The sequence below is a fragment of the Bubalus bubalis genome, chromosome 10 (assembly GCF_019923935.1).
Source record: "Bubalus bubalis isolate 160015118507 breed Murrah chromosome 10, NDDB_SH_1, whole genome shotgun sequence".
NCBI classification, from domain to species: domain Eukaryota; kingdom Metazoa; phylum Chordata; class Mammalia; order Artiodactyla; family Bovidae; genus Bubalus; species Bubalus bubalis.
Genome location: NC_059166.1, coordinates 7,493,488 through 7,508,162, shown reverse-complemented (window position 1 = coordinate 7,508,162; position 14,675 = coordinate 7,493,488). Strand labels below are relative to the sequence as shown.

General features: G+C 42.2%; 1 protein-coding gene across 1 annotated transcript in view; it reads right to left on the bottom strand.

Moving 5' to 3' along the window:
- The window catches only part of PLG (plasminogen), a 47,842-nt gene extending 33,405 nt beyond the window's left edge, over positions 1-14,437 (bottom strand). The window contains exons 1-5 of the mRNA XM_025294313.3: positions 14,283-14,437; positions 9,221-9,356; positions 7,552-7,658; positions 3,373-3,487; positions 1,157-1,296 (exon numbers count right to left, since the gene is read on the bottom strand). Coding sequence (XP_025150098.3) covers positions 1,157-1,296; positions 3,373-3,487; positions 7,552-7,658; positions 9,221-9,356; positions 14,283-14,331 — 547 coding nt within the window. The 5' untranslated portion in view covers positions 14,332-14,437. The remainder of the gene's footprint in view (positions 1-1,156; positions 1,297-3,372; positions 3,488-7,551; positions 7,659-9,220; positions 9,357-14,282) is intronic.
- Positions 14,438-14,675: the final 238 nt, after the last annotated feature.

The window sequence follows — 14,675 nt, the reverse complement described above, 5'->3', positions numbered from 1 at the left end:
CTGCAGCCTGCCAGGCTCCTCTGTCCATGGAATTTTCCAGGTGAGAATACTGGAGTGAGTTGCCATTTCCTCCTCCAGGGGATCTTCCCAACCCAGGGATGGAACCCGTATCTCCTGTGTCTCCTGCATTGGCAGCCAGATTCTTTGCCATCAAGCCATTGGGAAGCTCTCTCTGATTGTCTGGATAACTGCCGAAGAAGCCGGCAGCCTCTCAGAATTTTAGTGCCAGGGTTTTTGCTTGTGTTCGTGACGTCGAGAGAGAAACAATATTCACCTAAAGGGACAATGCTTCTCTTTTTATCATTATTATTGAGAAGCATGACTGGTTGTTTTTCTTTCTTGCATCCCTGTAAAATGGAAACGTTGCAATGCTTAATATAATGTGGTATAGCAGAAGAATATACGACTTGAATTTTTATGTGGCAATAAGGAAAACAGAAGCAGACCTGAGATAAAAAGGATACTCTCATGTCAGTAAAGGGCCAGATGACCCCATAACATAGTGTACAAATAAATAAAGAATGCCAATGGTTGGACTAGAGGAAGTGATGGGAAACTGAGCCAGTATGGACTCAACTACGTGGTTATGCAAACCCCACCTTCATTCATCCCCCTATTGCATCAATAAATGTAGCAGGAAATATGAAGTAAAGAACATTTTCCCATAGGATATTTTACATTCTTTTGACGTTGACTTTTGAAGTGCGCTCTTAAATTGATTGTTCCATTAAAACAATAGATGGCTGACTTAAAAACTGGTTCGTGGCTTGGTTTCAGCAACATGACAAAGTCTACCCTGTTAACTTAACGTTGTGCGTTTGAATTGTATTGATGTTGTGGTTTTATGCTAGCAGTTGAATTGCACATATGTTTCTGGCTTAAACTGTGTCAGAGCTTTAAGCATAAGAAGTGTGCCTCTAGAGTTTACATCTAGTTTTATATTTGTCCCTGTTGAACTACACGTTAATAAAGATAATTTGGATCCATAATGGAAACTGTGCAAAATTTTGGTCTTTTCCCAGGGGTCATGTATGACTTGATGACGTCAAACACGGCACTAATTGATTACTAATATCCCCATAGATAATCACTTTAGAGCAAATTACTCCACACATAAAGGGCAGAATAGGAAGCTTTTTCTAGAGCCATGCCCGACCTTCGCATTCGGGAATGTTGCAGTAGTCGTATCTCTTGTCTGGGTCTGTGGTGTAACACCAGGGCCCACTGTCGTCACTGTCTGGGTTCCTGCAATAGTTCTCCTCCAGTCCCGCTAGAGGGAATTTTTCAGGCGAAAAGCTGCAGAGGATGGAAAAGAGTCACTTTGACTGTATTTTAAAAATCAACGTGTTATCAGCAGGGCAGGATAAGAACCCCCCCCTCCGCCCTTCCCAACTGTGGTTTGAAATTGTGTCATCCAACTATATTTCGGCTGTGTCCAATAGCATTTGTGTCCAGTTTTCAGAATCTCTACTGATAGCCTGTTCAGTAGACTAGCTAATATCACTGTTCTTACTGTGTGAACAGCCAAGTCTTAGAAGTAGAGTCAAAGTGTCTTATGCACAGTAGAAATGTAAAGCCCTCAAAGCCTGCCAAATTCATGACACATGCCAAACACCTGCTTTTGTCAGTTGCCCTTCTCTCTGTAAAAATAATAGAAGTTGATACCATTTTGTCTGTGTGAACTCTGCATGAGGCATTATGCTAAAGTCTCTCTATATATTCTCTAATGTAGTCAATAAAAATGCCCATCAGGAAGGTGTTATTATATTCCCACTTCCCAGATCAGAAAACTGAGGCACAGCCATGTGAAACAGATCAAATCTCACCTAAGCTTGAGCAGTTAATAAATAGCATCTCAAGAGTTTAAAGTCAGATCTGTCTGATGCCAAACTCCACGTCCTTTCTGAGGTATGTCTAGAATTAATGGGAGAGTGGGAGGATAGAGTGAAGCTCGTTTTCAGAGATGAGCTGCTGTGTTGCAATAAGAAATTGGATTAAAAACCTAAGACTTTGAATCTAAAATGGCAGATTTTGTTTCTGGTTCTTCTGTGTACCTGTTTTTGGTAGATTTGGTGCTCTTGGGACTTCAGTTTCCTCTCCGGTTGGGGTATAGATGACCAAGATTCTCTCTCAGACCCTTGCCATTCTATGACTTGGCCATTTGGTTTATCTTTTTAATCTCAATAAGCCTTAGTGTGCTGGGAACATGAGGCTTCATCTTGTTGTTGTTGTTGCTTAGTCTCTCAGATGTGCAACCCCATGGACTGTAGCCCACCAGGTACTTCTGTTCATGGGATTTTTCAGACAAGAATAATGGAGTGGGTTGCTGTTTCTTTCTCCAGGGGATCTTCTTGACCCTGGGATTGAACCCATGTTTCCTGCATTGGCAGGCGGATTCTTTACCACTGAGCCACCAGGGAAGCCCAACTCATAAGGATGGCTAAAAACAATTTGGGAGGATCATAGACACTAAATTCCCACTTGATAAGCATTGTTAATGAGAATTTAATACCACCTAATATGGTTTTTCCAGTGGTCATGTATGGATGTGAGAGTTGGACTGTGAAGAAAGCTTAGCACCGAAGAATTTATGCTTTTGAACTGTGGTGCTGGAGAAGACTCTTGAGAGTCCCTTGGACTGCAAGGAGATCCAACCAGTCCATCTTAAAGAAGACCAGTCCTGGGTGTTCATTGGAAGGACTGATGCTGAAGCTGAAACTCCAATACTTTGGCCACCTCATGCGAAGAGTTGACTCACTGGAAAAGACCCTGATGCTGGGAGGGATTGAGAGCAGGAGAAGAAGGGGACAACAGAGGATGAGATGGCTGGATAGCATCACCAACTCGATGCACATGAGTTTGGGTGAACTCAGGGAGTTGGTGATGGACAGGGAGGCCTGGCGTGCTGCGATTCATGGGGTCACAAAGAGTCGGACACAACTGAGTGACTGAACTGAACTGAACACCATATTGGGCAAAGTATAAAAAATGACATTAAAATAAATAATAGGCAAGTTGCAAGGTAATCTGTTTTTTGCAATGTTGATGTGAACACATTTGGTTTAGACTGATTGAATTGTAAACATCATCATCTTTTTCTTTTCTCAGTCTCAGCCTAGAATTCATGTTCTAGAATTTATTGTTCTTTTTTTATTGTTTTAAATCTTCCAAAAAAAAAGCATATACACAAGAATGAATGGACAGCACCTGCTTTCTGCTTTTATGCCATCAATTATTGAGCAGCTCTGCACCAGCATCAGTAAGATTCTCCCCATGCCTGCTAGTCTAGTCACATGTTCTGATTTGAGTCAGAAATAACGTAATCATTCTGAGGATAAGAGGTGAACACGGAGACAAAAGAGAAAGTCTTACTTGGGCACGTGTGGAGAAGTGGCGCTCCATTTTTGACAGGTGACCCCACTTTTTGTTTTGGCTGTGGTCCCTCTGTAGGTCTTCCCATTTCCGGTCTTGCACTCCAAAAGGTAGACTGCAAGGAAGCCCAAACAGTGGTCAAACCCTTTCACCACAACGACGAAAAATCGCGAGGAAGCCCTGCGCTACTCGGTCACGTTGTGAGAAAGGACAGCGTTACCCACTATTTACAAAGACAGCCTGTGGGAGAGTTATTGCAGGCTTCCCTGGTGGCTCAGTGGTAAAGGAGCCGCCTCACAGTGCAGGAGATGTGGGTTTAATCCCTGGGTTGGGAAGATCCCCAGAGAAAGAAATGGCAACCCTCTCCAGTATTCTTTCCTGGACAGTTCCCATGAACAGAGGAGCCTGGTGGGCTACAGTCCATGGGATCACAAAGAGTCGGACACGACCTAGCAACTAAACAACAGCAACAAGGGATTATAGTTACGTGTGGGATTCATTCCTTTCTCCAGAGCTCCGGCCCTCCCATGTGCCACTCAGATGCTGCGTGCTGGAGTGCTGGGGACACTTGGAGTAGGAACCGCACAGGTCCTGCCCGAGTGGAGCTTACATCTCAGTGGAATCTGGGGCCCCAAGGTAATCAAGGACACAGATTGTGAAGTAGACAACCTCATGGCAACATGTGTAACAGAGAAAATAAATAACATCGTGAGGGAGTGGATGGGAAGTGGGTGAGGGCTTCTTCGTGGAATGGGCAGACCCACAGAGGCTGAAAGAGATGCAAGCCATTTCTAGGTTCACTGTGGTATTTTAAGTGTGAAAAAAGTACCAAAGAGGGTAATACAGTTGTGGTCTACTCTCAACGTTTACAGAAGATGCCCTCAACCAGCCTCCATTTTAACAACTTGCTGGTTACCCAGTGGGCCCCATCCTGCCTTTAAAACATACTGCCAGGGGCCCCCCTGCAGCCCACATGTGGCAGGACGGGCATCTGTGGCTGGCAAGCCACTTTCAGGAGTGCTGACCCACTCTGTTCCCACCAGTTGGGTTATACACTTACCAAGAGTCAGTTGTTTTTATTTCCAAAACTTTTTATACAGCTCTATTTGATTACGGATGATCTAAACTGAGAAATGAAAGGGAGAGGGGAAGGAGCTTTTTTTATAAACTAAGATAAATAGTTTTGAGTAGTTCTTTAAATTGTTATCAAGGGGCTTTCCGGTGGCCCGGTGGTGAAGACTCTGTACTCTCACCGCCAGGGAACATAGGGTCCTTCCCTGGTCTAGGAACTAAGATCCCCCATGCCACAGGATGCAGCCAGAACAAATTGTTACCAAATCCGCTGAGAGTAGTCCATTCGTGTTGTTGATATGAGTTTGAGAGGAGGGGAATCATGAAAATATAAAGGAATTTTACAGTCAGATTGTTAATGGGTATCTCTAGACTTGCTCAAGTTCAAAGAGAAGGACTGATTATGGTAGATAACTCATGAGTGTGGTTTATACAAGAAATGCTCTAGATAACTTCTGTTGGTGGCTCCAGATTCAAAGAAAAAATGCCTCTGCTTTACATCCAAAGGTACCAGCATAAGCTTGTATTTTCAAATAAAATATAAAATATTTAAAGTATATTTGTATTATCTTTTATGATTCGCCACTCAATGTTTTTGAATAGAGGATATTTGTTTTACAATGTTGTGTTGGTTTCTACTTTTCAACAATGTGAATCAGCCATAAGTATGTTTACATATATATATATATATGTCTCCTCCCTCTTGAGTCTCCCTCCCAGCCCCCAGCCCACCCCTCTGGGGAGCACTGAGCTGAGCTCCCTGTGTAATACAGCAGCTTCCCACGAGCCATCTATTTTACACATGATAGTGTTTTATGTGTAAAACAAATAGTGGGAAGCTGCTATATTTCACTGGGAGCTCAGTTCGGTGATCTTGGGCTTCCCAGGTGGCATTAGTAGTGAAGAACCCGCCTGACAATGCAGGAAACATAGAGATGCAGGTTTAATTCCTGAGTTCAGAAGATTCCTTGGAATAGGAAATGGCAACCCATTCCAATATTCTTGCCTGAAAATTCCATGGACAGAGGAGCCTGGTCGGCTACAGTCCATACGATAGCAAAGAGTCAGACACACTGAAGCAGCTTAGCACTCAGTGTATACATGTCAATGCTTTAAATTAATCGATCAATTTTCTGGGTAGAATACTTCTAACACACCTAGAATACTTCTAACACACCTATAGTAACTACTGCTTTAAACTCAACACTCTGTATAAAGATCGCAGATATATCTTCATTGAGATATATGATGCCAGTCGATATGTTACACTTATCAAAAAAGGTAAACAAGGTATTCCAGAGGCCACGGGGTCAGGGGAGGGGATGCTCGAGCTGCAACTTGGGCAACGAGGAGCCGGAAGAACAGAGGAGGGTCAGGATGAGCAAGCCTGCGCTCCGCCTGCTGCAGGAGGCATAGACATCAGCCCAGCACGCAAGGTAGGCTGAGTAACACAGCGCCCGGTAGCACCTGGTGAGTATTTGGACTTTCTTCTAAGGGCACTGAGGGTTCGAAGCAGGGCAGTTCCGGACCAGCCGCTGTGGTGATGAGGGCAGCTTTAGACCCAAGTGGTGGCAGTGGCCCTGGTGGCCAGTGGAGATGAAACTGATCTGACACTGACTGTTCCCAGAAACACCCTGGCAGGTAATTTTGCAGTGGGTCAATATTCCACAGTAAAGACACAAGCACCCGAAAGCGACTGACTTTTGACTCTTTCCCTCTCTTTTGTTTGTCTGTACCCGCCACAGTTTGTATAACCTTTGGCTCCTTTCCGTCACCCTGAAAACAGGCAACTCTTCAACTAGCCAAACGAAGCCTAGAGGTCACCCCCTTGATCCTTCTGGTTAACCATTTACAGAGGACATGTTTAAATGGTAACATTTGCACACAGAATCCCACCAGCATTTTTTAAATGTCTGATAGACTGGGTAAGCCCATGTATCTCTTTACTCAGTAACTGCAAGAACTAATAATGTCCACAGATGAACTTCAGATTTAATTTGCACTTTAGACTCAAGAGTTAGAGCTCAACAGTGGACCTGAAGTGAGGTTAACAGATGCACAGCACTTAAAGCTAAGATGAACCACCATGTAGACATAATCCTAACCTAAAAAACACCTCTCAAAATCTTAGAGTTTGGTGGGGAAACTCGAGAGAACGTTGCAAGCTGTTGTCAAGAATACATGAAATAGGATGTTTCTTGTTGTCTTCAACACTTGTGAAGCAGAATATCTGGAGAGTAAAACTGCTATCAAAATAGTCCTGACACCCCACAACAACAGAGAATAGGAAGTAGTGCTAAAGCATTATAAGTCACTTGAATCTTCGTACAGACTTAATGAACTTGTGCACGACTACGAAGACACACAATTTCTGAAGGAATCTAAGCCATCCGTGATCCTAAACAATGAAGGATCCAGAGTTTTTAAGGAACTCTCGAAAATGAGCTGCAACTTCTGCATGTTTTCAGAGTTCTGCACCATTTCAGAGACTAGGGGAAACATGGGCCATGACGGAAAGAAAAGTAGAACTTGTAGAACTAAGGATACTGTCCCTATTCAAATGTTATTGCAGATTGAAAACACCTCGGTTTTGCTATCGCTCCAGGCTTCAGACCACAGACGGTGGTCCCTGAAGAAAAGAAAAAAAACCAAGATCATAAGGAACTTGTGGACTCTTCTTAAAAATAAGAAGAAAATATTATTTAATATCTTTAAATAAGATATTATTTAAATATCTTAATATTTAAATCTTAATATCTTAAAATATTAAAATAATCAGTTAAATATCTTAATATTTTAATATCTTTAAATAAGATATTGTTTAATATCTTATTTTCAGGGTCACAGAAGCAGAAGTGATTTTGTAAATCCAATCCCTGCGTTTTGAAATCAAGAGAAATGAAACCTAAAAGGTGAAATACTATATTCAGGTTGGCATTGTGGGTTAGTGGCCGAACCGTCTGACTCCAAGTTCATTTTCATTGCACCATAGCTCCTCCATTTGCTGGTCTGATAAATTACAGATAGTAACTGGGCTGGTGGGGAGGGAAGGGAGAGGGGAAGGAAAAGAAAGAGAAAGAAGAAGGAGGAAGAAAACATGGCACATACTTCTCTTCTCATATAGAATGACATCCCTCATCCTAAAGACAGGGGTGGTCTTGCTGTTTTCGGCCATTACGATGCATTGTTGCTCTTTACTGTGATACTGGAATGCCCTGCAGAAGAGAAACAGAAAGCACCATTCTAGTCCTCCCTGTAAAGGAATTTAAACACCACTCTTATTTCCTTTGTGTAAAGCAATTAACCGGACAAGGCAATGGCACCCCACTCCAGTACTTTTGCCTGGAAAATCCCATGAACGGAGGAGCCTGGTGGTCTGCAGTCCATGGGGTCACAAAGAGTCGGACACGACTGAGCGACTTCACTTTCACTTTTCACTTTCATGCATTGGAGAAGGAAATGGCAACCCACTCCAGTGTTCTTGCCTGGAGAATCCCAAGGACGGGGGAGCCTGGTAGGCTGCTGTCTATGGGGTCGCACAGAGTCTGACATGACTGAAGCGACTTAGCAGCAGCAGCAGCAAAGCAATTAATAAGAAACTCTAAAGACAGCTTTCGATGAATCAAGGAGCTCAGAACTCACTTTCAGTTCAACCTGGCACCATAATGAAAGGGTACAGCAACATGGTAGATAGTCTTTCTTTCTCTTCTACCTTTACCTTCTTCCCCTCCCCATTTTCTTTCTATTTTAACTGCTTTATTCTTTCTTCACCCATTTTTCTTAATGAAGCACCAGAATATCTGCTTTGTGTGGGAAAGAAGCAAGTGAGCTTCTTTGAACCCATCCCCGAGACGGTCCACATGGACGCCTCTAACTTCCCCTTTGATGATGCCTCTGATTCTAGCCCCTTCTCTCATGGCCCCCAGCCCTGCACTCATCCTGTGTGGATATTGAGCCCGCCATCAAAGCCGTCCGAGGCTTCCTTTCCAGCCCCATCTCCTACATGAACCTGTGCATCAGCTGACCCGGTCCCTCTCACAGGTGCCCAGCCAGGCTGCCCTCTGCCTAGAATCCTTCCTGCTTGGTCACTATTTACCAAGATTTCACCCTTCAAAGCCCAGCTCAGTTCCCCCCAACTCCACCCCAGGCCTTCCCTGGTTGTCTCAACTCTTGAGATTGTTCTTTCTTCTAAATCTTAATAGAGCACATACTGATTTTATCAATATCTCAAATTGGCTGTATTTTTTTTTTTTACATTTTATCCAGTTTCTGTGACTATACCATAAATACAAAAGGGCAAGCACTGCTTTTGGGTCTACACAAAAATCTATCATATATATTGATTTTATATATCACATATAAAATTTATCAGATATATATATATATACCAGATATCAGATCTGATATATATATACCAGATCATTGTATCTGTGTTTCAGGGCCCCTTAAGGTCTAGGACACTTCCAGTCACATGATCCTCAATAAATATTTACCAACAATGATGTGAAAAAGCTACAGCTCGTAACAATAGCTGCTGATGTCAAGTGTTAAATAATTTCCTTTTGGGGCATTTTTCTAAAAGGGACACTAATGATCTTTCACAAGAAACTGTATGGTTTCAGATACAGGGACCAAATACAGATTCCAAACTCTAACCTCATGAAATTCCTATTAAATCCTATTTTCAGTGATAAATCCCTGAGCAAATATCTTGTGATCAACATAATGTGTCTCAATCAACAAGAGTTCTGTGTAGGTGCAGTTACCAGGGTCATACCTGCAAATGAAGTCTGTCTCCTCCTCACACTTTGCTGCACAATCCTCTACGCTTCTTCCCGCCAGGTTCTTCCGACTCAGACTAAGCAGGGAAGCCCCCTGGGTATTTACATAGTCATCCAGGAGGTCTCCGAGACCTACAAAAGTAAAATTAAAATGGAGCAATTGATTAATGCATCAACACAGCTGATAATTATCATGAATTTGTAAATTATTCGCTTTGCGCCAACCAAGTAAAATTTGCTGCTCTATTGGAAGCAACCAGGTGGCTGTGAATACAAATGACTAACCAGAAAGGCAAGTCCATGAACAGAGGGCACTGTGTTACAAGACTGACTGGATTGCTAAATTAATAGATTAGAACTACTTAACAATTTCCACATTACTACATTAATGGGTATGAAACCTTAAGTAAGAAAAAATTTGATCTGTTTGCTAGTAATTGCCTGTCATGATGGAGCACTAGGAGACCACCCTGGGGCAATTTTGATGCCGATTTGTCCATCCCTGGGTCTAAATAGAATCTCAGTTCAGTTCAGTCACTCAGTCGTGTTCGACTCTTTGCGACCCTATGGACTGCAGTGCACCAGGCTTCCCTGTCCATCACCAACTCCCAGAGTTTACTCAGACTCATGTCCATTGAGTTGGTGATGCCATCCAACCATCTCATCCTCTGTCGTCCCCTTTTCCTCCTGCCTTCAATCTTTCCCAGCATCAGGGTCTGTTCAAATGAGTCAGTTCTTCTCATCAGGTGGCCAAAGTATTGGAACTTCAGCTTCAACATCAGTCCTTCCAATGAATATTCAGGACTGATTTCCTTTAGGATGGTCTGGTTGGATCTCCTTGCAGTCCAAGGGACTCTCAAGAGTCTTCTCCAACATCACAGTTCAAAAGCATCAATTCTTTGGCACTCAGCTTTCTTTATGGTCCACCTCTCACATCCATACATGATGACTGGAAAAACCATAGCTTTGACTAGACAGACCTTTTTTGGCAAAGTAATGTCTCTGTTTTTTAATATGCTGTCTAGGTTGGTCATAACTTGTTAAACATAACCTAGAGGCCATTATTTGATTTCCCACAGCACACATTTCTGTTGTGACAGTGTTGCTTAAACTAACGTGACAGACATTCTCTGAATGGTTCCACCACCAGATACAAAACCTTTGTTGAGCTGATGATGTTGAGAAGAAATAAGATCTGGACTAAATCTTGACCATAATACACGGTCATTTTTATACTGGGCTTAGCACAGTGACCCCTCGCTATTTATTAAAAAAAGAAACCATTTTGGGCTCTTTGATCTGGCATTTCTGAGGGAACTGCACAAGAGTCTGGTACGAACAATGGTCTCAATTTTCTTCTGAGATAGAATCTGAGTCACAGAGTCTGTCTGAAGCTCACTCTGCCCCTGGCTACTGCAGAGGGTGGCCAGGGGGAGCCCAGCTGTGGCCCCACCACGGGGCTGCAAAGAGAAGTTGGTGATCCAGGGCCAACATGAGCCCTGAGACAGTTGTGGCCGTGCTCCACGCCTCGAGGTTCTCCCCTCCACCCTTCGGAATGGAACACCAGCCATGCTCATAGCACGAGGGGCTAAAAAGAGGTTAATACACTGGAGACGGCAGTTTCCTAAAGTTTGCCTAAATGGGATTAGGCAACCTGGCAACCTTGACCACTTTAGGGGGCGGAGTGGAGACCAAAGCCCAAGGGAGTGGTTTGAAGAGTGACCAGGACAGGCGCTGGGAACGTCTTGGGAGGACGAGTCTTTTCAGAAGCCTGGCTGTGAAAGGAGCATCTCCTAGAGGCCATATGAAGTCTCAGGAATGTTTTAATACTTTTATTTTTAATGTTTTAATATTTTAATATTTTTATTTAAAATATCATTGATTTACAATACTATGTTTATTTCAGGTATACAGAAAAATGATTCAGTTGTACATACATATTCTTTTTTAGATTCTTTTCCATGATAAGTTACTGCAAGCTATTGAGTATTGTTTCCTGAGCCACAAAAGTAGGTCCCCATTTATCTATTTTATGTATAGTATCCAACATAGGTGTTCCCTTGTGGCTCAGCTGGTAAAGAATCCACCTGCAATGTGGGAGACCCGGGTTAGTATTCTGGCCTGGAAAATTCCATGGTATTATATCCCAACATATAACATATATTTTATATATGCTAATCCCTGACTCCTAATTTATACCTCCACCTTCTTTCTGCTTTGGTAACCAGAAGTTTGTTTTCTGTCTCTGAGTCTATATCTGTTTTGCAAATCACTTCATCTGCATCATTTTTTGTAGCTTATACGTATAGGTGATATCATATGATATCTGTCTTTCTCTGTCTGACTTACTTCAATTAGTACAGATCATCTCTAGGTCCTCTGGGAAATTTTTTAAGATGAGACATTCAGGAGCATGTTTGGATACTGATGAAAATGAGCCAATATGAAGGATCATTAAGGGCCAGATGCTCTTTCTCGGAAGGGCCGTCCCTGACCACCTTGGACACATGCTTTGCTCAGGGGTGATGCACTGTCCCAGACTGAGACATAGCCATTCCCAGAGCCCACGTTCTCCCTGCCTCTGCTTTTCGTTCCTCAACCTAAGATTCTCCAAACTGGAAGGATGGATCCTTCCACCCTTGAATAGGAGTTGACTGATGTAGCTTAATACACCAAAAATCATTCAATACATGTATCAAGATTATAGAGAAATGCATATTTAGACCCACGCTGTCTTCATCCTGCATTTTTCTTCCAATCGGAACTCTCCTTTCCAGAAACATTTGTGCTTTGGTAATTTCTATAGATCAGGGTGTAACTTTTTTTTTCCTTTCTTTTTTAAAAATTAATTTATTTTAATTGGAAGATAATTACAGTATTGTGGTGGGTTTTTCCATACATCAGCATGAATCGGCCACAGGTACACATGTGTCCTCCCCCATCCTGAACCCCCCTCCCCCCTCCCTCCCCACCCTATCCCTCTGGCTTGTCCCAGAGCACCAGATTTGAGTGCCTTGCTTCATGTATCAAACCTGCACTGGTCATCTATTTTACATACAGGAATATACATGTTTCAATGCTATTCTCTCAAATCATCCCACCCTTATAGGAAAGGGGAAAAAAAAATCTCCTTTTACAGCTGTTCTCAGTGAGAGGCAGATAAGCAGTTTGCATTTCACAAACAGCCAAGTCTTTTCTTTCAAACACACAAGCATGGGGGCACATACATATACTACTGTGATTTTTTAAAAAACCCACATTATTGATAAAGTATACTTGTTTTAATCACAATATACATCTACATTCAGTCTAGAATATAAAAATAATTTTCTTACTGAAAAGATTTCTCTAATATTTCTTGGTCAATAAATAAACTATTATAACCCACTGTCAAATGAGCCCTGGAATTAAAGAAAGAAAATATGGGGATTTTCAACCTTTCAACCTAGAAATAAAAAATTTATTCCTTTGGGGGATATTTCTTTGTCATATCAGCTCCTAAGGTAGGTCTCAGCAGGTATATGCTATGAAACATAATAACATAATTAAAGGTAAATTAATTAAAGGATAATAAAAATGGAAAGTTTCTTGTTTTGATTTCATTTATACCCTGGCCTGCTCTACTTTCAAAGAACCCTTCAAAAGATCTAATTTCAGTCTTTATAGTACATATTTTATAGAGCTCTTGTGTTTGCTTTTTCAAAATATATTTATTTTTCATTGAAGGATAATTGCTTTACAATATTGTATTGGTTTCTGCCATACATCAACATGAATCATCCCTTATGTTTATTTTTAAAGTTTCAGTTCAGTTCAGTCACTCAGCGATGTCCAACTCTTTACGACCCCTTGGACAACAGCACACCAGGCCTCCCTGTCCATCACCAACTCCTGGAGCTTGCTCAAACTCATGTCCACAGAGCCGGTGATGCCATCCATTTTAAAGTTTGGGGTTAATAAAAATGTTCTAAAAGGAACCGTGATAGTTGCACAACTCTAAATGTGGAGACCCATTAGATCATATGCTTCGAATGTGTGAATTGTATAGTATGTGAATTCTATCTCAATAAAATTGTCAAAAAAAAAAAAAGGAGCCTCAAAGACATGCTTGCTGCTGCTGCTAAGTCGCTTCAGTCGTGTCCGACTCTGTGCGACCCCATAGACGGCAGCCCACCAGGCTCCCCCGTCCCTGGGATTCTCCAGGCAAGAACACTGGAGTGGGTTGCCATTTCCTTCTCCACAAAGACATGCATAGAATATTTTAAAGAAGGTTTAAACAAAGTTGAAAAAGTGAGAACCATCGGATTCCTTCTCGGAAAACCCTGACTGAAGTCCTGGTTTCTTCACTTCCTGGCTTTGGGAGTTTGGTCAATAGGCAAATAATGTGCTTTACCTAATTACAGATTTCCTCATCTATAAAACGGGGATAAGTCTACTACAATACCCATTGTATCAGCTAAAGAAGCTGTTGATGCTAAAGGACACACATGTGTATGGATGGATAAAAAAGTACCACTCTACCTCAGGCACTCAGTAGAGATCTGTTGAATTACTGTATGTACATTGCCTGAATAAGCAACGCCTGTGGTCTCTCCAGCATAAGAAGCAAGCTGAGATGTAGGCAACAGGTCAACACAACCACACTGGTCAGATTGTGGTCAGAGATATTTCATTGTTCACATTTGAAAGTCAGGAGAATATGAAACCTTAACAAAAATGGTGCAGCTCAACCAAACTGAGAACCAGGCGAAGAGACCAACAACTTCTGGAGCTGTTAGCAGTCTGGGCTATTTTTTTCAACTAAAATAACCATCACTTGGGCTCCATCTTTTATATTGAGAGTGTCATTATTTTCTCTGTCCGCTTGTCTCCAGTATTCACATAAGAGAAACGAACCTTATTTCTTGAAGAATTCCTCCATCTTAGATGTTGAACTGGGAATCTGAGAATCAAAAGCTAAATTCGGCAAGTTGCCCTTAAAACTATGATGGCTTTGTTTTTAACATATTGCTAGGGAAAAAAAAATATTGATTCAAATGAAAAATCTTTAAGTCTTACCTGATTTCAGAAATAAGAGAAGTAGGAACACCACCTCCTTATGTTCCATTTTGGGACTGGCCGGCAGCGTCCCGAGAACACTGTGTCCCAATCCCAAGATGTTATTGACTTACACGAGAGGAAACGCGCCCACAAACAAGATAATCACACAGAGTTAATCATTTTCCCAGAGGCCCACTGCCGCTGTGCTCTGAGGGTTCAAACATTACCTGGACGGGAGGATCTTACAAAATGTTGACAGCGGAGACTGCAATAGATGCTGGGAAGTGGTGGAGACTGCCCACCCCCACCCGGCTGCCCCAGGCTGCTCTGCCTCCCTGCACAACGCAGCCCCGAGCCCATCTTTGCCACTTACTCTTCTTTCCTTCCCTCTTCCTTCTTTCGCTTTATTTT